Source organism: Biomphalaria glabrata, chromosome 1 (assembly GCF_947242115.1).
Source record: "Biomphalaria glabrata chromosome 1, xgBioGlab47.1, whole genome shotgun sequence".
Classification (NCBI taxonomy): domain Eukaryota; kingdom Metazoa; phylum Mollusca; class Gastropoda; family Planorbidae; genus Biomphalaria; species Biomphalaria glabrata.
This window is the reverse complement of record NC_074711.1, coordinates 37,712,850-37,735,303: the sequence shown is the minus strand read 5'-3', so window position 1 is coordinate 37,735,303 and position 22,454 is coordinate 37,712,850. Positions and strand designations below refer to the sequence as shown.

The following is a 22,454-nucleotide window of genomic DNA, read 5'->3' as shown; positions in this document are numbered from 1 at the left end:
CAGATTACTGTGATTGAATGTGAAACTCCTTGAATAAACTGGTCATTGTATCGAAGTCGTAAACAAATAATAAGCAAAAAGAAAAAAATGTATAATTCTAACATTTTAATTATTTGTTTAAATATAAATACAATACCAAACTCAAGAGAGTGTAATATCAAGTATTTAATACATTTGGTAAAATATATTGATAAAAACTAAGCCTACTATTATAAAACAAAAAACTATCATGGAGTGTGGGGAAAAAAAAGAAAATTTAAATTTTATACGGTAAAAAGTGTAATTGTAATGAAATAATTTTAATGAAAAAAAAAACCGCTGTCCAGTTTGCTCTGACTTTATAGTAAGTCCTGTAGTCATAGAGATGATTAATTCATCTACAACTAATGTGAACATATTCTTACACGACGATGTGTGATAACAATCAACATTCCGTAAATGTCTAAGTACTAACATATAGTCTAATTTAAATATGGTAATGCTGTCTTGACCTTAAACACCACAAGCCACGCCCCAGCACAGGCAGCAGTGTATGCCATATATACAATGCTTACAGGAATTGATGACAATGTGCCTTCCATTTTGAAAATAAATGAAGCAAATGTCTTTTCAGTCCAGTCCAGTCCAGTCACTTGAAACCTGTTTCATATAAAGCGGCCACGCAGCTCGGCTATTAGAAACAAGAGATGCTCTAATATTCAAGCAAAACAAGAAACAAGAAAACTTGTGCACTATTTGGAGTGAGAGAATGCAACTTAAATCGAAAGGACATACACAGGCTTACTCCAGGCGTACCTTTTTTTTTCTCCTTGTATTTAGCTCTATATGACAAGATCGTGCATATAACACAGGGCCGATGAGCGTAATGCAACATTAATTTCGAGACGCTAACACTGTATAAAAGGAATGCATGATCAGGGCCGGCCTAAGGCTTAGGCAAACAAGGCAGCAGCCTAAGGCCTCCAATTGGTGGGGATCTCGCATAAGACTAAAAAAAGATATAAAAAGATTGCCTAATATGTATCTAATCTCAAACATACTAGAACTCTACTAGCCAGGATTTCAGTAATCTGAGTCAAGGTGTTTATTCACGAAGTATAGATCAACTTGTTAGACTGCATAAGTTAGAATCAAGTAAGTAGACCATTGCTTCTTCCTTCCCTTAAATGTCGAAATGTTAGTTCTAGTCTGGTGATCATGAATTGTCCATGAAGTATATGGAAACTATCGTCGTTATATGAATTTAACTTATTTGTAGATTTAGATATAATGTAGAAAGGTTTTTTTATTCACTGCATATTTTTCGGTCTTATTTTTTTTCTATTTCATTTGGGGGGCCACCCTATTCACTTCGCCTCCAATTAGATACAGCTGACCCTGGCTTGATCTTAACAAAGTATGTAGTGTCCTGTGTACAAATGAAAAAAAAATCACAAAAAAAGTCCTGGAATGATCTAATGATGCAGTATTTAGAGTGCTATGTACACATGAAAACAAAATACCGGCATTCATAAAAGAGAAGTCCTTGCATGAAAACAGACACCCCCCCCCCCAAAGCATTGATGTCCTACTATTATTTATGTAAGACACACGCCATTCTTAGACAAAACCAATCAGAAACACAGTTGAAGTATTCTAGCTTTATATGTTGACATTAGTTCATATGTCCTTTTGGCACACAATAGAATAACACCCCCCCCCCACACACAAACCCACAATTCCCCCCCCCCACACACACACAGCTCTCAGGCCCAGTCTTCCTCGTGCCACTCCATCAGACGGTCCTTGTACTCGGTGTCGTCGTAGCCAGGGTCGCAGACACTGTAGATCTCATGTTCATAGAAGACCTGGCAGTTGAATTCTTCATGGTCCCAGAAGTAAGGAGTATCTGGAGAGAGTGTATAGTCAAACAGAGTAGGCGTGGTGCTAGGGACACGATGGACTATGTGGGGGGGGGGGGGGGTATCAGGTAGGAAACATTAGATTACCGGTAGTATTTCTCAATTAGACGGCGCGACCTGCTGACACGAGAACGCAAAAGCGTTTTTTTTTTATTGCAAGGGAATAACGATCAATTAATTTCGACTTCCTTATAATTTTTAAAATAAAACAAGATTATGATTCACTTGCCAACAGAACCTTTTGAACGTTGTTTTCTGTGTCTGCAACAAGAGCTACTCCATTTGTTTTCTATGTCTGCAACAAGAGCTACTCCATTTGTTTTCTGTGTCTGCAACAAGAGCTACTCCATTTGTTTTCTTTGTCTGCAACAAGAGCTACTCCATTTGTTTTCTTTGTCTGCAACAAGAGCTACTCCATTTTTTTTCTGTGTCTGCAACAAGAGCTACTCCATTTGTTTTCTTTGTCTGCAACAAGAGCTACTCCATTTGTTTTCTTTGTCTGCAACAAGAGCTACTCCATTTGTTTTCTTTGTCTGCAACAAGAGCTACTCCATTTGTTTTCTGTGTCTGCAACAAGAGCTACTCCATTTGTTTTCTGTGTCTGCAACAAGAGCTACTCCATTTGTTTTCTTTGTCTGCAACAAGAGCTACTCCATTTGTTTTCTTTGTCTGCAACAAGAGCTACTCCATTTGTTTTCTGTGTCTGCAACAAGAGCTACTCCATTTGTTTTCTATGTCTGCAACAAGAGCTACTCCATTTGTTTTCTGTGTCTGCAACAAGAGCTACTCCATTTGTTTTCTATGTCTGCAACAAGAGCTACTCCATTTGTTTTCTTTGTCTGCAACAAGAGCTACTCCATTTGTTTTCTTTGTCTGCAACAAGAGCTACTCCATTTGTTTTCTGTGTCTGCAACAAGAGCTACTCCATTTGTTTTCTTTGTCTGCAACAAGAGCTACTCCATTTGTTTTCTTTGTCTGCAACAAGAGCTACTCCATTTGTTTTCTGTGTCTGCAACAAGAGCTACTCCATTTGTTTTCTATGTCTGCAACAAGAGCTACTCCATTTGTTTTCTGTGTCTGCAACAAGAGCTACTCCATTTGTTTTCTATGTCTGCAACAAGAGCTACTCCATTTGTTTTCTGTGTCTGCAACAAGAGCTACTCCATTTGTTTTCTGTGTCTGCAACAAGAGCTACTCCATTTGTTTTCTGTGTCTGCAACAAGAGCTACTCCATTTGTTTTCTTTGTCTGCAACAAGAGCTACTCCATTTGTTTTCTGTGTCTGCAACAAGAGCTACTCCATTTGTTTTCTTTGTCTGCAACAAGAGCTACTCCATTTGTTTTCTGTGTCTGCAACAAGAGCTACTCCATTTGTTTTCTGTGTCTGCAACAAGAGCTCTCCATTTGTTTTCTTTGTCTGCAACAAGAGCTACTCCATTTGTTTTCTTTGTCTGCAACAAGAGCTACTCCATTTGTTTTCTGTGTCTGCAACAAGAGCTACTCCATTTGTTTTCTGTGTCTGCAACAAGAGCTACTCCATTTGTTTTCTTTGTCTGCAACAAGAGCTACTCCATTTGTTTTCTGTGTCTGCAACAAGAGCTACTCCATTTGTTTTCTATGTCTGCAACAAGAGCTACTCCATTTGTTTTCTGTGTCTGCAACAAGAGCTACTCCATTTGTTTTCTATGTCTGCAACAAGAGCTACTCCATTTGTTTTCTGTGTCTGCAACAAGAGCTACTCCATTTGTTTTCTGTGTCTGCAACAAGAGCTACTCCATTTGTTTTCTGTGTCTGCAACAAGAGCTACTCCATTTGTTTTCTTTGTCTGCAACAAGAGCTACTCCATTTGTTTTCTGTGTCTGCAACAAGAGCTACTCCATTTGTTTTCTTTGTCTGCAACAAGAGCTACTCCATTTGTTTTCTGTGTCTGCAACAAGAGCTACTCCATTTGTTTTCTGTGTCTGCAACAAGAGCTCTCCATTTGTTTTCTTTGTCTGCAACAAGAGCTACTCCATTTGTTTTCTTTGTCTGCAACAAGAGCTACTCCATTTGTTTTCTGTGTCTGCAACAAGAGCTACTCCATTTGTTTTCTGTGTCTGCAACAAGAGCTACTCCATTTGTTTTCTTTGTCTGCAACAAGAGCTACTCCATTTGTTTTCTTTGTCTGCAACAAGAGCTACTCCATTTGTTTTTTTTGTCTGCAACAAGAGCTACTCCATTTGTTTTCTTTGTCTGCAACAAGAGCTACTCCATTTGTTTTCTATATTCTTGTGTTATGTAGTGTGTGTGTGTTCCTATTCTATGTACTTAAAAAAAAGGGAGCATTAACTTTTTTATCTTGGAGATTGATGAAATTACGACAGGGTCTACCATAGTTTACGTTAAGAACGGGAGACAACCTAGAGACTTGAAAGTGTAAAGACATGTTGTTATGCAGAGCTAGATTGGGTTTAGATATCATTTCATAATATTACTATTATATATTTATACATATATGTATACCTCAAGTTGAATCTGCGTATATACTATACTGTAATAGAATTTCTACCGAATTTTAGTTCACAATAAAAGCTTTTTTTTAAAAGTTATTTAAAGTTTATTTATTAAAATTAGTATATGCCTACATCAGTTTAATGGAGCGGACATCACACGGTTCCACAAAAATTAAATAACCAACCGACAATAATAATGTATTATAACATCTCTAGAAAAAGACATCGTTCTCATGTTTGTAGACTCGCGATGTCACCATCACTATGACATCCTTATTTTTCGTGACCAAAACAAGGCAGAGGTCTCGCCTAGCTCATTACAGATCCACATGCGACAAGAAAGTCTCTTACACGTGTCATTGTCCTCTCCCCCCCCCCCCTTATAAACCTGTACTATTTTTCCTTTGGTGGAGTAAAGGTTCGCTCTAGACTTCAAGAAAACGCGCCACTGCGTCTTGCAATGAAAAGATGTCGTTCGAGTCCAGGAAAAGAAAAAAAAAGACCAAGACGAAAATGACTTAAATAAAAAAAATAAAAAATTTAAAAACATATTTCAAAAAAACAAAAATAAAATATTAAAAAAAATAGAACCCGTGACTCTGTCAGCAGCAGAAATCAACTTGAAGTATAACGCCTGCATTTTACTACACTTAATTACCAAGAGTTAAACAGTAAGTACCTAATTTATATACTTACTGTTACTATAATGGTAATTTAAAATAGGACACATCAATAGGCTCATGAGGTTATGAAGTTTAAAAACAACAACATTACAACTAACCTAATACTGAGTACAGTAACGGTTGGTGGGACCGTATTTCTCCCAAAATTGGATGCCGGCACACCAATACACGGGGCTTGTCCAGATACCATTCACACTGAATCGGCGTGAACATTCTGGAAGCTCGTCTCTTACGCTTCTTTGGGTCTCCCAAGAAACCTTTTTGATAGTCATCATCCGGTACCAGGTAGCTGGATTTCTTTTTCAATAAAACTCCGTCACTGCGCAGTGCTTCGTCGTCTTCCGCCCGAAGCCTCTTGGCGTCGAAGTCAAACGATTCCCTCCTGCGGTCATCCTCGTCATCCCTCCTGCGGTCATCCTCCTCATCTCTCTTGCTTCCGGCCTTCCTCTTCTTCTTTTTATACTTTTCTTCTTCAGAGTCATCTCGGTCAAACTCTTCAGAGGTCAGTGCCGAATCGGTTTCGCTCGGTGGTACTGATAACTTTGGTGATGTGATCCCTCTTTCTGCATATCTACCTGAGGTTGTGGGTTTTTTCTTGGGTTCCTTTTTTGTTTCAGATCTTCCGAATTCAGCTTCTTCTTCCTCGGCTTGTTTTTCCTTTTGCTTCTTGTATTTTTGCAGCTGCTCACTGTCTGAAAGTCCTTTGGGTTTCGACGGTTCGCTAATTTTCCTCTCTATGTCTTGCATGTCGTAGTCGCTGGACAGGTCTTCTTCTATTGGGCCTTTCCTCGGATGCCTTTTATGCTTGAGCGTTTCTCTGTCATCCAATGATTTCTTCGTTTCGCTTGCGGCAATCGCGTCGTCGTCCAAGAGGTCTGAAGTTTTGAGACTTCTAGATTTCCCGTCGGAATCTTTTTTGCGTTTCATCTTTTTCTGCGAGCCCTCATCATCTTCTCTGTCTCGAGCCGTGTCAGCGTAGCGCGGCGTCTCTTCCTCTTCAATTGGTTTGGACTTATCACGTCGCTTTTTTCGGCTTGTCGATTCCTCAGTTTTAGATGTACTGATAAGCTCGTCTTCTTTTCTGAGTTTCGAAAGTCTTTCCTCATTTTCATCGGTACTACCTCGCCTTTCTCTTTTATCTTTCTTCTTTTTTGTTCGGGTCTCTTTGTCGTCTTCCGACGCAGGGAAATCCTCTGATTCGATGTCTATCTTGTCTCGTTTAGTTGGTCTTTCTTCTTTTTTCTTGATATCCAAACCTTCGGCTTCTTTCTCTGCTTTCTTCAAAGCTTTTCTTTTTCTTTTGACGACTTCCTCATCATCACTATATATTTCAGAATAGGACTTTTCTAGGACTTCTCTTTTTTTAAATTCTACATATTCTTCCTTATCGTCGTCTTGAAGACGTGCCTTTTTTTCATGCTTGGGCTTTTTTGGGTAGAATTCTTCTTCGCTAGCATCGGAGTCCATTAAACCTTTTCGTTTGTGGGCACTTTCTTCATGTTCTTCACTTTTGCGATGCGTTTTTTTATCTTCTGTTTTCGTTCTAGGAAAAGATTCTTCTTCGACTAAGTCAGAATCTAAGCTACGTCTTTCTTCCCTGCGTTTAGAAGCATCTTCATCAGTTTCTTCATGTTTCTGGTGTGTCTTTTTGACATCCTTTGTCTTTTTTGGGGGACTTTCTTCTTCATCAATGTCAGAGTCTAATGTACCTCTTTTTTCTTTTTTTCTATGGAGTTCTTCCCCTCTTTCTTCGGCTTTCTGGCGTGACTTTTTGTCATCCTTGGTCTTTTTGTGGGGGATTTCTTCTTCATCAATTTCGGAGTCTAATGTACCCCTTTTTTCTTTTTTTCTTTGGGGTTCTTCCCCTTTTTCCTCTGTTTTCTGACGTGACTTTTTGTCATCCTTTGTCTTTTTGGGGGACATTTCTTCTTCACCAACATCAGAGTCCAATGTACTCTTTTCGTCATCGCGTCGTTTTTGAGCCATTTCTTGGCTTTCAGCACCTTTGCGATTCGACTTTCTATGAGATTTTTTCTTCTTTGAAGATTCCTCTTCTTCAACTTCAGAATCAGTTTCTTCACCTTTGCTAGGCATCTTTTTTTCGGCTTTTTGCATTCTTGAATAAGCATCGTCGTCATCTAAACCAGATTCGAATTTTCCTTGTTCATCTCTAGCTTCTTCTTCGAGACGAAATGTTTGTTCGTCTTTTGTTTTTTGTGGAGACTCTTCTTCTCCAATGTCAGACTCAGATCTGTCCAGGTAGTCTCTTCGTTTTTGCTCCTCCTTTCCCATTCTTTCGCCTTTGTCAGTTTGTTTAACTTTCTTTTGTTTACGTGGATAGGACTCTTCATCGCTATCTTTAGGTTCTAATCTATCCACTTCTTTCGGAACATCGTAATCGGATATTGCGTGAAATCTTTGGTCTTCTAGGACTTTGTTAGATTGATCTACAACTGTGGTTTCTTCTCTCAGAATTGGTTCTTCAACACTTTCTGCTAATCTCTCACGGGATTTTTTCCCTTTCTTTTTCTTGTAAAGGCCATCTTCACCCAGAGTACTGTCTTTGTAGTCTTCTTTCTGTGTATCCTCTTCAATGTCTCTATCCTTCAAGGGTCTTTTATCCGATGTTTTCTTTGAAGCCTGTGTCTCTTCCTTATCCCATACGCCAGAACCAACACTTGGAAGATTTTCCTTACTTTTGTAACTTTTTTGATCCGATTTTTTCCTTTGTGTCCGAGTTACTTCCTCGGCAACGTCTGGCCCCGAACTCTCTCTTTCATCTTGTTCTTTCTCTTTGAATATCCTTCGCTTTTCTCCTGGTTCGAACTCTTCCTGAGGTTTTGCTTTGCTTTTTCGAGATTTGGCTTCCCCTTTTTTCATTTTTGTAGGCAGTTCTTCGTCTTCCGACTCTAACATGCTCTCCTGTACTCTTTCCTTTTGAATATCTTTCTCTTTATCTTTTTCTCTATAGCGCTGCGTCTTGTCTTCTTTCATTTTAGAAGAATCCTCTTCGACGTCCGCTTTGTCTCGTAGCTCTTTTTTTTTTTTAACATCTTCACTTGTTTTTTGCTTTGAAATACGCCTGTCTTCAAGTGTTGTCTTTTTACCAGTCGCTTGACTGACGGAAGCAGCAGAATCGAATCGACTCCCTCTCATAGTCTGAGGTTGGTCCTTCTCTTTCTCTTGCTTCTTGCCTACAACTCTGTCAACGTCTTGGTCAGATTCATCGCGAACAATCTCTTTAGCTTTCGATGCTCGTCTTGACTTTGTTGGCACACCTTTTTCATCTGTGGAGTCTACTAGATATTTGTCTACCCTTTTCGTTTTGTCAGGGAAATCTCGCTCATGGTCCGAGGATAAGTCGGTCATGACATCGAGATCAGTCTCTTTTTCTTTCGATTTTCGTCTTTTTTTGGTTGGCTCTTTTGCTACTTCTTCATCCGCGGATTCACCTTGGGTCCCAGCTTTAGTCGCTTTTTTTTTCTTTTGATAATCGTCAGTATCTGAAACGTCAGACGAAGGACCAGCCTTCTTTTTAATTTTCTCCGGTGCCTCAGATTTGTCCTTTTCTTTAATTGACTTTTTAATTTGTTCCATCTCAATATCAGTCATTAGTTCTCTCATAGATTTGGTCTTTTTCTTGTGCCTTTGAGTTGCATCGGTCGGTGCTTCAAGCATTCTGCTTTCTCTTCTATCCTTTTTATGAGCTAGATCTGGTGTTATTGAAAGAGCTGAGCCCTTGACTGGCTTTTTCTTGCGTTTCGGTTTTGAGGGGCTAGTCAAATAATCTTCCTGCCTGTCTTTTTCAAATTTAAAATCCTTGTCACTCTCCCCTAATGCAGCTTTAGCGCCCTTTGGTGAAGAAATCCTTTTTTTCTTTTTTTTAGATATGTCTGGAGATTCATCTCGAGTATAAGCCTCAATATCTAAAGACTTCACTTTTGACTTTTTTTTCTTCTGTTTAGTTTCCTCTTGTTTTGGAGGTTCTTCCAGAAGTGGGGTGGTGTCTTTCTCTTGCATTTTTATTGTTTTATCTGAAAGACTTCCTGCGATTCGCCGGCCTCTGAAGGTTTTTCTAATAGTGGGCTTTTTAGCAATTTTTGGGGAAAGAGGCTCGTGAATTTCTTGTTTAGGAGTCACATAACTAAAAATACTGCTCGCTCTTTTTTTCGTTTTTGGTTTAAGAAGATCGTCTGAGACGTCGAGATCTGGCCTACCCCGATCTGTTTTAGACATTGCCGTCCGACTTCTTTTTTTAAACTTTTTGCTTTCTTTGGCCTCAAGGCTCCTGATTCTATAAATGGCACGCTTTGAGTCTGCTGCTTTAAGTTTCCTCTTTATTTTTACTACTGGTTTGAATTTTCTTTTGCTTATATCCATGCGGACATCGTGTCTAGAGGTTCGCGGGTACCTCGAGCTTTTAGTGACTACTTTGTGTCCGACGGTGGACGATGAACCCTGATCTACGGACGATCCTGAACCTTTTTTCATGAACTTTTTGTGTTTCGTCTTATGATGATCTAGACTCGACCTTTTTTCATCTTCCGATACAAGCGACTCGGACTCGGGCTCTGAGGTAGTTAGCACGGATACATCGCTGCTACTGATCTTGGACTTGGTCGAAGTTTCCTCTGTTAGAGACTCGTGGTCCGTGACTGAAGACTCGGAAAGGCTCATGGACGGCTTCTTATGATGCACCTGAGAAAGTTTCTTAGGACGCATTTTTGGAGGCTTTTTCATCGAAATTTTTCTCATTTTGGCGAAAATCGTTTTTTTGGGAGAAATCTCGTCGGATTTTGAGGTCACATCGTGTTCTCCCGATGTTGTTAACTCCGGGGACAACGGTAGTATTTCATCTTCCGGCTGTGGTAGTAAAGTGTTGACTGAGCCCTTGTGTTCCTCTTCTTCCTCCTCCTCCTCAGCTACGAGAGAGGATTTTTTTCTGGCTTCCATCCAAAGCAAGGCTTCGATTTTCTTATCTCCCCTGAGCAAAACCTGTTAAAAATGTTTATTGATAATTTTTTTTTGTCATGAAAAAAAAAAAAACTAAAAAAAAAAACAATTTATATTATGTAAAACGGAGGCTTACAATCATACAATGGTACTTTGCGCATTTCTATAATCTGTTTTGCTATTGTTTGGGGGAGACAAGATGTGGACCATGTTTGATACAAGATTGTCCATTAATTAGATTTGGATGGGACGTTACAACACAAAGAAGCCAGAGTGATTCAGGTCAATGTTAAATATTTAGCAAAGGTAGTACATTAAAACCATGGCTCTAAAAACTGCGTCTCGGGAAGACTTCACTAATACAAGACTCCGATACACTTTATGTTCATCTAATTATTTATTATAAACAGGATACACACAGAAGCCTCCAGGGCCGGCCTTAGATAATTGCAGGCCCTAGGCGAAATGCATAGGGTAGTCCATATGAAATAAGAAAAGAAAAATTTAAGGCAGAAAAATACGCAATGAATTTAAAAATCTTCCCGTATCTGATCTAAATCAACAAATAAATTAACTTCATATAGCGCCGAGAGCACGAACTTGATTCATGGACGATTCATGATCACCAGAAGGAAATGACGTTTCGACATTTCACCAAAAGAAAGAAATGGTCTTCTAACAATATGTAGTCTTACAAGTAGATCTAATCACTGATAACGGAGATTTGAACCTATATAACTCAACATATTATAAGGGGACATAACAATCTTACGAATGAAGGCAAAAACAAACTGTAGAGTTATCGATCATAATTAGGAATGCAGACGACATACGTTGAAACCCAAATATTATACTCTCTGTGTAACAAGGAGATATTCTAAGACAAAACAAGGAACATAACAAAAATAGTCTAAAAATAAAAACCTCCTTTATAACATTTTAACATTCTATTGTACTGCTTCAGTATGTCCTCTCTAGCTCGTTTACTATAGAATTTTGTAATCACTCAATAATTGGGCGCGTAGATGTTGGGACTAATCGTGGATTTCCTCAGTGACGTAACGGTGCTTAGAACGGAAATGGCTTAAAGACATTAACCGACAAGACAAAGAGACCAAATTCAGTGGTGCTTAGAGCAAGACGTGCTTTCTGGGTCTAGCGACGTTGGACTGAACCCTTGTTTCGTAATAGTCATATAAGAACAAGACCGTTTTAAGTAATTTTGTTGAGTTCAGGCTTGTATCGACATTTAACTCGTTCTCTCCGTAATTATTTACCACATTCGGGTGGAATCGACGTAGGTAACATCAGTTAGGAGAGAAAGAGTTAATTATCCTAAACAATATTGAGTGCTTGGAACTCGCGACATAAAATAGGAGCGAGCAACGCCGCAGTCCATCGATTCCTTTATGAAAGGTTCAGCTAATATTAGCCAGTAAAATGGTGCGCAAAATGTCAAAGTACTTTTATTTATTTATTCAACTCACAAAAGAACAAGCAATAGAAATAAGAATACTTAAAAACGTATCTAAGGGAAGGAACCGCTGAGTTGTGTCATTTATCTGAAAATTATTAGGTTTATCTCTCTTTCTGCTATGAAAAACAAGATTAATTAACTAGTACTAAATGATAAAATAATTGTTTAATCTTTGGATTGATTTGTGTATTATTATCGACTATTAATAATTATGCGAAGTTTCAACTTGATTCGAGAATGGGAAGTGGTAGAAAAAAACAACGTGTCCAAACGTATTCAGGGGGCTGAATCCATATTTACATCCACATCTTCCAGTAAGTAGCAGTAAAAGGAGGACATTTGGTTGAAGACGTTCATGCTAGCTTCATTTCCCAACATACAACCGACAAGACGCATAAAAACACGTTGTAACGTCGATAAGTCATCAATTAGTATTAGTACACTTTAAAGAAATAGTTTTAAAAAACGAAATCGACACTTATAGGTAAATAGACATATCTAATTACGCACCTTCAGCTCTGCAATTTTTTTCTTGATTTTTTCAATGTTCGACTGTCGCACCGCATTCTCTTTCTTCAGTTCAAGGGCCATAAGCTGAAGCTCCTACAAACAGAGAATTCATTAGACGCCAAGTCATACAATTGTAAACTACCGGTATGTTTCTCCCAATACCTAAACACAATTATTTTCGTGCGTGTCCATGAAATGACTCTGTATCTTTGTCTGGACTTCATAGTTGAACAATCATTTGCCTTTCATTGGTGAATTATCAGTCGTTCAAATATCTTTGGATTATCAATATCAGTCATTCAAATCTTTTTTATTATCAGTTATTCAAATTTCTTTGGATTATCAGTAATTCAAATCTTTTTTTTTTATTACCATCATTCAAACCTTTTTTGGATTATCAGTCATTCAAAGCTCTTTGGATTATCAATATCAGTCATTTAAGTCTCTTTGGATTATCAATATCAGTCATTTAAGTCTCTTTGGATTATCAGTCATTTACACCTCCTATAATTTTCAGTTACACAAATCTCTATTGTGTAATGAACTTTCAAAACTCTCTAGTGGTATCAGCTGATCCAATCTCAGACTATCAAAGCGATGTGTTCATGTACAAGATTGTTGTCGAAGAAACACTAAAACATACATCTACAAATATTGGACATAGAAACGAAATCATTACAAAAAAGTCTATAATTATGCATGTTTAAACCAGCTAGGTCTAATCATTATCATATAATTATTAAAAGATTAAGGTATGTAGGTTAACAATATATGCAGAAGAAAAAAGGCCCATCACCTTTGAGAAAATGGCTTTCTCGTAAAAGTATAATTCACAGTCAACTGATTTGTAGAGACACAGAGCGATAAACTCAATCGGGTCTCTAGGTCTTTTCTGTTGACAAAGATCGAACATAAAAAGCAATGACTACATATAATAATAAATAATAAATAATAATAATAATAATAATAGTCATAATAATAAGAAGAAGAAGAAGAAAAAGAAAAAGAAGGATAATAAGGATAAATGTGTATATCTCTGTGATATTAAAATTAGAGCGAATTTTTGATGCTATACGATTGACAGAATTTTAAAAGTCAGAGAACTCAGTACAATACTGTGTTATTTTTAATGTGGGACAGTTTTTTTTTTAGAAACTGGATAGTCGTATTTAAAAAAAAAAAGACAGTCTTATTTTAGTAATAAGAAGTTTTTTAAATCATAAGCTCTGCTACATCCAAGGAGGTCTGAGGACTTGGCTCTGTCACATCGAGGGAGTTTGAGGACTTGGCTCTGTCACATCGAGGGAGTTTGAGGACTTGGCTCTGTCACATCGAGGGAGTTTGAGGAGTTGGCTCTGTCACATCGAGGGAGTTTGAGGACTTGGCTCTGTCACATCCAGGGAGTTTGAGGACTTGGCTCTGTCACATCGAGGGGGTTTGAGGACTTGGCTCTGTCACATCCAGGGAGTTTGAGGACTTGGGTCTGTCACATCGAGGGAGTTTGAGGACTTGGCTCTGTCACATCCAGGGAGTCTGAGGACTTGGCTCTGTCACATCGAGGGAGTTTGAGGACTTGGCTCTGTCACATCCAGGGAGTTTGAGGACTTGGCTCTGTCACATCCATGGAGTTTGAGGACTTGGGTCTGTCACATCGAGGGAGTTTGAGGACTTGGGTCTGTCACATCCAGGGAGTTTGAGGACTTGGCTCTGTCACATCGAGGGAGTTTGAGGACTTGGCTCTGTCACATCCAGGGAGTTTGAGGACTTGGCTCTGTCACATCGAGGGGGTTTGAGGACTTGGCTCTGTCACATCCAGGGAGTTTGAGGACTTGGGTCTGTCACATCGAGGGAGTTTGAGGACTTGGTTCTGTCACATCCAGGGAGTCTGAGGACTTGGCTCTGTCACATCGAGGGAGTTTGAGGACTTGGCTCTGTCACATCCAGGGAGTTTGAGGACTTGGCTCTGTCACATCCATGGAGTTTGAGGACTTGGGTCTGTCACATCGAGGGAGTTTGAGGACTTGGCTCTGTCACATCCAGGGAGTTTGAGGACTTGGCTCTGTCACATCGAGGAAGTTTGAGGACTTGGCTCTGTCACATCGAGGGAGTTTGAGGACTTGGCTCTGTCACATCCAGGGAGTCTGAGGACTTGGCTCTGTCACATCGAGGGAGTTTGAGGACTTGGCTCTGTCACATCCAGGGAGTTTGAGGACTTGGGTCTGTCACATCGATGGAGTTTGAGGACTTGGCTCTGTCACATCCAGGGAGTTTGAGGACTTGGCTCTGTCACATCGAGGGAGTTTGAGGACTTGGCTCTGTCACATCGAGGGAGTTTGAGGACTTGGCTCTGTATTTTGGAGCCTCCGCTTGTTGCTGGTGATAACTGACACGCTTAAAAGTTTACTGAAATGTTGATTTAAGTGAAGAGGATTCACTCATCTAAAAGATTTGAAATACACAGGAGTAATTTTGTCAGGGGGTGGAATCCCTTAAGGCGTGTGACTATCAACTATGATACTGCATAGAATTTCTCTTAGTTTACCCCAGAATAGTGACTGATGAACGGGTTTGTGACACTCTGTAGTTAATTATTTTGAACTTGTCGACCCACGGCGTAGCATACGCCGCTATTTAGTGACGGATGAACGAGTCTGTGACACTATGTAGTCAATTATTTTGAATTAAAATTGAAGTAGTGTATTCAGTTGATTCTTTACTACCAGATGCGCCTTTTCTAAAAAATGGAAAAAGTTCGAGGCCCCTTAAATCACTAGGGTGCCCACTTTACCTACGCCTTGCGCCTCCTCTGCCTAGACACTGCCATATGTCCTCTGAAGACAAAAAAAAAAGAGCTATATGCTTCGTAGTATTGTAAAATGCTAAAAGGTTTACAGTGGGCAAGGAAAAAAAATTAAAAACTGCTTTTAAGAAAAGCTTACATAAGGGAAAGAGCTCCTGCACATTTACAGTCATATCTCCCAATACTGTAAGATTTATTTCCTCTTTTCTAAATACAATTTAACTAATTTAGACTAATTAATTAATTTATTAATTGATAAATGTTTTGATTGATTCGTGTTTTGTTAGGGACAATGAACAATTCTGCAAAGTTTCAACTGGATTCGAGACTGGAAAGTGGTAGAAATAGCCTGTACAAAATGTGTACCCAGACAGACAAACAAACAGACGGTGTGAGTTGATATAACGTTATACATCGAAAGCTAAACAATACATATTGAATAACTTGCCCTACCTGGCATACTTCGTGGAGACACTGGGGCAATATGGCACCTAGAGTATTCTTTAAGTAGGTCACATGCTTCGAGGGTTTATAATTGTCAACATCTGGACACCAGGATAAAAACGACAAAAAAAAAAACACGTTAAATCAAGAGTTCAATCTTCATTATTATGTACAATACGATATTAGACTACATCTGAAGTATTTAATTTAAAAGCCTATAGCTCTATTTGTTCTTAATTCAGTTGCGGACGTAGTCATGCAATCAATTTTAACTAAAGTAGGATGTATGCTATAGCGTGTTAACACATCTATCTATATATATAATTCACTTCATGGATCAAGAGTTTGGACATGCAAGCAAGAAGTAAAGGAAAGATCACCCTTTTATTTCTGCAAGTCAATATTAAACAAGTCAAAAAATTACGTATATGTCAAGTTATTGTATGTTTTAGACTCTCCGAGGGGCGAGGGTAACAAGTCTAAGTTGTGCACCTCTAGGTTATACGATTTCAAAATGTACAGATCTGGAGCGTAACGTCTAGGTTGTGCATCTCTGTATTCTACACGTCTTTGAACTAGATCGAAGTTGTGCATCTCTGGATTCTACATGTCTTTGAACTATATCGAAGTTGTGCATCTCTGGATTCTACATGTCTTTGAACTATATCGAAGTTGTGCATCTCTGGATTCTACACTTCTTTGAACTAGATCGAAGTTGTGCATCTCTGGATTCTACACGCTCCCATTCTCTAGATAGCACACGTTTAGAGTGTACAAGTCTAGGGCTTCCTTAGAGCGTAGAAGTCTAGGGCTTCCTTAGAACGTAGAAGTCGAGGGCTTCTTAAGAGAGTAGAAGTCTAGGGCTTCGTTAGAACGTAGAAGTCGAGGGCTTCTTAAGAGAGTAGAAGTCTAGGGCTTCGTTAGAGCGTAGAAATCTAGGGCTTCCTTAGAGCGTAGACGTCTAGGGCTTCCTTAGAGCGTAGAAGTCGAGGGCTTCCTTAAAGCGTAGAAGTCTAGGGCTTCTTAAGAGCGTAGAAGTCTAGGGCTTCGTTAGAGCGTAGAAGTCGAGGGCTTCCTTAGAGCGTAGAAGTCTATGGCTTCCTTAGAGCGTAGACGTCTAGGGCTTCTTTAGAGCGTAGAAGTCTAGGGCTTCTTTAGAGCGTACAAGTCTAGGGCTTCTTTAGAGCGTACAAGTCTAGGGCTTATTTAGAGGGTTCAAGTCAAGGGCTTATTTAGAGGGTACACGTCTAGGGCTTATGTGGCTTAAAAATGTTTGTCTTAAAGCTATTTAGTTGCTAAAATACTTTTGCTCCCCGCAGAGAACAGTACCAGGGAAAAGAAAGAAAGGCAGACGCAGAAAGCGATGGGAAAACAGCAAAGTATGGACGGGCTTGTCATTGTAAGAGACAAAAAAAAAATCCAGAGAAGAAAGGAGAAGATTGACAGATCATGTGTAGTTCCCCAACGGTCCATCAAACTAAGGTTACTAACGGATACGTGAAAATACTGTTTACCTGTGTAATTTTTCACCTTTTTTGTCTTCGGCTTAATTTCCACTTCGCTGGCAGCCATGGTCTCTCCTGTCGTGTCAGTGAATCGAAAAACTGTCACAAAGTTTGGAATGAAAAAAAAAGTTAAAATTTGGTAAAAAAGTAAACAAGGATACCCCGACCTTTAGGACTCCTGTTTAGTTATTTGCTTTGACATGCTAATATTGAGTTTAAAATGCATCCAATACAATGGTGCTCAACCTCTATCGGCCTGAGGGCCGTGTCGCAGTCCATAGCAACGAAAGGAAAAAAGAATTGACAACTTTTCTGATAACTCTTTATGCAAGTCCACTGTGACACCCAATCATACCACTTTTCTTGCAAGTTTAACATTCAGAGTCTACTTTTGTGCTTTCTTCGGGTTTCATTAACGCACTCATATTCAATGGTACAGCACCACTTGCGTTGATACCAAAAGACGATCCAAAATTCATCAGAAATGATGGCCTGAGTTGCACACACACAAGATGTCACAATCAAGGCTAGCCCAAGACAGCTGAGGACATTTCAAAGAATTAAAAATAACAGAAGATTCATGTCGATGAGTGGTTAAGCGCCCCGATTCCGAACCTGGGGTCCTTGGTTCGAATCTCGGTGAAGACAGGGATTTTGAATTTCAGGATTTTTAGGGCTCCACCGAGCCCACACAACTTTAATGGGTACCTGACTTTAGTTAGGGAAAGTAAAGGCGGTTGGTCGTTGTGCTGGCCACATGACACACTGTTGGCCATGGAATCATATGGACTTAACATTATCTTCCCCATAGATCGCAAGGTATGAAAGGGATACTTTGCTTTAACGACATTAATAAGCGCTTTCCACACAGACCTACACTATATATCTAAACCGCTACATTTTAGCATTAATTCACTAGCATAACAGCTTTAATAAAATATTATAACAAAATCTTTGAAAGGACAGCTAGATAAATTAATCGAGGAACTAAAATACACCTTCAACAAGTTTAAGTTATAGCCAACACATTGTTATACACCGATCAACGAAATCTGTGTTTTATAACGTGTTTTTAGAGTGCGAAGCGTGGCTTGGCTACCTAGAAGGGGGCTCGAGGTTCGAAACCCGACTCGGGCAGAGTTGTGTTTACTGAGCGCCTAGAGGCAGCACGGAAAACCAACTCCTAGATACCCCCTCCCCCCCCCCCCCCACTGGTCCACAAATGAGATTGGACCAGAGCGCTCTGAGCATGCTATAAGCATGAAATAGCGCTATATAAAAGATATAAATATATATATAAACACTTTCAACTCTAAACAAAACTGAACCAGCAATTGCACTATAGGAAGTATATTTTGCTAGTATATTTTGTTTTAAGTGCTCCAACACAGTTACACAGTTGGTTACTTTTCAGTGTTGTGAACTTTGAAACAAAAAGGCAGAGATTTTGTTACGAACCATTCGAGTAACACTCTAATATCGACAGCTTTAGGGAAGGCCATTACAAAACTTATGACAAATTGAAGTGACGATTTAACTGACTCACAACGACACACACATTTCGTCTGGCCACAAAGGTGGCAAATCACAAAACGTAAAAGTAAGTCACACTAAATACAATTTGGACAAAAAAGTTTGTTTTTTTTCTATGCCACATTTGTTATGGCACGTGTCATCACACATCATTTTTTACAAAGCCTATATCAACTCTTTCTGTTTGTCTGTCTGTTTGTCTCTCTATGTGGCCAAAAGTTTGTACACTTTATTTCTCCGACACCCAATCTCGAATCAAGCTGAAATTTCGCTCAATTATTTCTTTTACCTGACAACACAAGAATCAATAAAAAAAAAACCCAATTAGTTAATTAACTATTTGTAATAAATTATTTTGTTTGGTATCTCATAACAAGGGAAAGAAATAGTATTTGACTAAATTGGTGGTATAAACTGATTAAGTCCCTTTATTTACGGCTGCCTTCTCAGGCTTAGTGCGTTAACACAATAGATAACTTTACAATCTTGCTTGTTGATGACCTTCGCTAGTAGAGTGGATACCGCGTTGGCTTCAGAGGTCTGAGAAGGCCTTGGCCCACAAGCTCGAATTCAGATCCTTCTCTTTTTTATTTTTATAAATTCTTTTTTATTGTTACTCTAGATCTATTACAAATTTAATAACATAACTGATCCAAAATAATTGATATAAGTACACCTAATGTAAGCTTTGTTTATAGACAAAGCAACCGTGAACGTTTTTCTTGTTAGGAAACATATACTACACATCTACAAGAAAGTTTGAGGAAACTAGAGTATGACCTACCAATATTTTAATATAATACGCTCGTAACACTACTTTGGGATTCCTTAGATATTCTAACTTTATCCGAAATACACAGATATGAAAGCAGCAAATAATATTCAAACTATAGAGTCTAGTAGTCTACTAAGTCTAGTTTTATTATTTGTAACAGCTGGTGATGAACAGGTTTGTGTCGACAAATGGACATATTGAAAGCTTCATGTTTTATATAGGCCATGCTAAAAAGGGTAGTTAGAAAGAAGACTAGCGTTTTATGTTTAGTCGAAGCAGTTCAGTGTAAAGAGTTGTGGGCCCTAATGTTGTTCTTTTGCTCAGTGGCCTCCCCCCTACCCCCCCCCCCCCCCCCCTTTTTAGAGGAAAGCTGCTCCAGCGGCGGGTTGCTCTTTGAGTTTGTCGTAGATGTAATTAACACCTATGACTCGTCTGGGAGCCTGTTTCTCGAGACAAGAGCAGCCATACGTATGTATATAAATATAGCTGTGTATATGTTTAAATGCTTTCAACAAAGTATACGAATAAAAGTTAAACAAGCAAAATAAAAAGAATTGTTTAAAAAAAAATGCTTATCTAAGGAAAAGAACCGCTGATTACTGAAATGGACTTAACTCCTTTTTATGCTTTAAAAAACAAAATTAATTAATGACTACTTATTGATTATCTGATTCGTTAATTTTTTGATTGATTCGTGTGTTGTCATCGTCTATGAATTATGCAAAATTTCAACTTGATCCTGAAATTAGGTAGGTGGATAAAAAACGTGACAAAACGTGTTAAGGGAAATTAATCCGTATATTCATCCACATCTCTCATTAAGTAGCCTTTATTCTCCTTATTCAGATATCAAACAAAATAATTAATTATTAATAATTTATTAACTAAAGTTTCAACTTCATAAGAGAATGGGACGTTGCAGAAAAAACAACAGGTTCAAACTTTTGACCAGACGAAAGGATAGAATGAGTAGATTTAAGCTTCGTAATAATAATAAAAGAAGATTATGTATATCGTTTGAGGCTGAAGGCAATAGTCATATGTTGGTTGAATCTGTGATACTGTATGTTTAGTTTGCATGCAATTTATGCAGTTGAAAGGTGCATAAAATATAGTGGTTGAAGCCGCAGGTAATTGGACATCCAATCGATCAAACATTTATTGAACTGATGAATTGAAGAGGTTATAATTAGGCTATTTTGTATTGAAGTGGGCCAGGTCAGGTGTATTAAGTAGCATAAAAAACAACAGAAAAAGATTTTGTCTAAACCTCCAGAGAAACTCTGTAAGCCAAGGGAGAGTAGCCTTTGTTTGGATTTGTTTAATCATTTTCCTTCCATGCTCTTCCAGAAACAAATATTTACACAGCGGACGATTATTTATCTAGATATAAAAAAAAGCAATACAGAGATATCCAATCTAAATAAAATAGTACTTTACTTGACCATCTGTACCTATATTTAAGCTCAAGTCTTCAAGGTTCTAGTTAATAGAATCATGACCAGGGCCAGCCTTGGCTTGGGCTTGAGTAAACTAGGCAGCCGCTTAAGGCCTCCAATTGTTAGGGGCCGCCCCACAGGACATTATTTTAAAAGAACAAATAGCGAAACTTGTTGTTGTAGTACACTGGGCTTTAAAAAAAAAATTCGTAATTTTATTTTTTCGCTTTTTATTTTTTATATTTCATCAAATTCACTTCACCTTGGCCTACTGCCTGCAACTATTTAAGTCGGCCCTGACATAAACAATTGTTAAGCGTCCTATAGGCCCTAGATTTATTTCTAAGAAAGCACATGGCTGCTCATAACGAGACAGCTGGAGTCACTGGAGATCACTTACTAAGGCCGCTGGATACACTTTGAGGCCAAAAGAAAATCCACTGCCGGGGACAGACACAGACGGTGTAAGGAGAATTTTGATCTAAATAAATTGACCACCAGAGGACAATGTTTATGTCTACGTTTAATGTATACAAATATAGCCTATAGATCGCAGATTGGGCAGCAAAGCCATGTGGAATACTGCATCCCTCATTAATCTTCAGACTCGAAGACAAACCTTATTAAATTATTAGATCTAAATCTATTCTATCTATATAGTATATTATTGATGTTTATTTCTATTTCTAGATCTAGATAAGTAGATTCTAATACTAAGAGGTTACTAAGAACTAAATCTATGTATTGGAAACGCAAAAGAATAACATTTTCTGTCGCTGTGCAGGAGGTCGACTTCTTACTTGATTTAGAAATAAATTTGAAAACCTATAAAACTAAAGGCTTACTCAAAAAACTTTCAGATATGCAGCTATATAGACGCCCATTTCATTCTGATTGCGTCATTTCCTTAGGGATGATTTTGTTAAGTTTTGATTATTTGTTTTTGTAATATAAAAACCACAAAATTATTTTGAAACAATAAATAAAAGCCAACTAGACTGAAGCACATTGTGTGCATCTATTCCGAAGATTAAGAATTGATGGTGAAGTGTTTCAAGCGACTACATAAACCAGGTTGAGATCTACATATTTTGTCACATTTAATGCAGACAAAGCCGTTGTCCTCCGGGGATCTATAGGTTTTCTTTGTGTCTTCTGTCTTTCAACATGGATTTTCTTTGGGCCTCAAATGTGTTTCCGCTGTCTTCACGAGAGCTCTCAAACTGTTAAAAATAACAATGTTCGACTGAAAGCCGGTGAGGACAGCACAGAAGCACTCTTCAGCGTCGTTGGAGGCCCTACACTTATCCCGCACGGGGGATAACCACATGCCAAAGGCGATCTTATTTTTGGCGAGCTTAACAGAGGTGCCCCCCCCCCCCCCCAAGCACATACATCGAAGCGCTACAAAGATCAATTCAGTTTGCCCCACTAGAATAAAGGAAATTAACAGGCAGCTGATTATAGGCCTGCTAAATAAGAAAGTTGGCTGAAACGTACAAGAGAAAAACACAAAACAGATCCAAGTTTTTGGTCAAATTAATATTGTTTTTGTTTTCTATAGCTCTGGAATATATTTGTACACTTTTAGCAAGTGGATCGACATTAAGGAATGTAAATCTTTTATTCGTCTTCTTTAAATAAGTCACTAAATAGGTAGATCTATAGAAAAAATTACCTATCTAGAATTGTAGACAGTCTGGATAAGGCAGAATCTGAATACACAGACTTGAAATGCAAATTATAGATACCCGAAGGCTGCGCCACCTGCGAGTTTGGATATCACAATGGGGCAGGTAGACTGTGCGATCATCTATTCATCTCCGCAACATCTGTCTATCATATTGATATTCTAGCTAACTACTCGTCAGTTTTTGAATTGTCATTCTCGCTCAATTTATAGTCGCAGAGAAAACCAGCCGGAACACAAGGTTGTAATTAGT

The 22,454-nt window shown here is 38.5% G+C and overlaps 1 protein-coding gene across 3 annotated transcripts; it reads right to left on the bottom strand.

Moving 5' to 3' along the window:
- Positions 1-1,744: 1,744 nt before the first annotated feature.
- Positions 1,745-22,230, bottom strand: LOC106068688 (trichohyalin-like). Of its 3 annotated transcripts, none has more exons than XM_056035166.1 (7): positions 22,190-22,230; positions 16,774-16,863; positions 15,269-15,360; positions 12,812-12,907; positions 12,016-12,108; positions 5,174-10,070; positions 1,745-1,888 (listed from the first exon to the last, which is right to left on the bottom strand). In XM_056035166.1, the coding sequence occupies exons 2-7, from the start codon at positions 16,829-16,831 to the stop codon at positions 1,746-1,748; spliced, it is 5,379 nt and encodes a 1,792-aa protein (XP_055891141.1). In that variant the 5' UTR covers positions 16,832-16,863; positions 22,190-22,230; the 3' UTR covers position 1,745. The 3 variants fall into 3 exon arrangements, with proteins under 3 accessions (XP_055891141.1, XP_055891133.1, XP_055891146.1); XM_056035158.1 differs by lacking the exon at positions 22,190-22,230 and adding an exon at positions 21,357-21,433; XM_056035171.1 differs by lacking the exon at positions 22,190-22,230 and adding an exon at positions 18,223-18,308.
- Between the last annotated feature and the right edge of the window lie 224 nt (positions 22,231-22,454).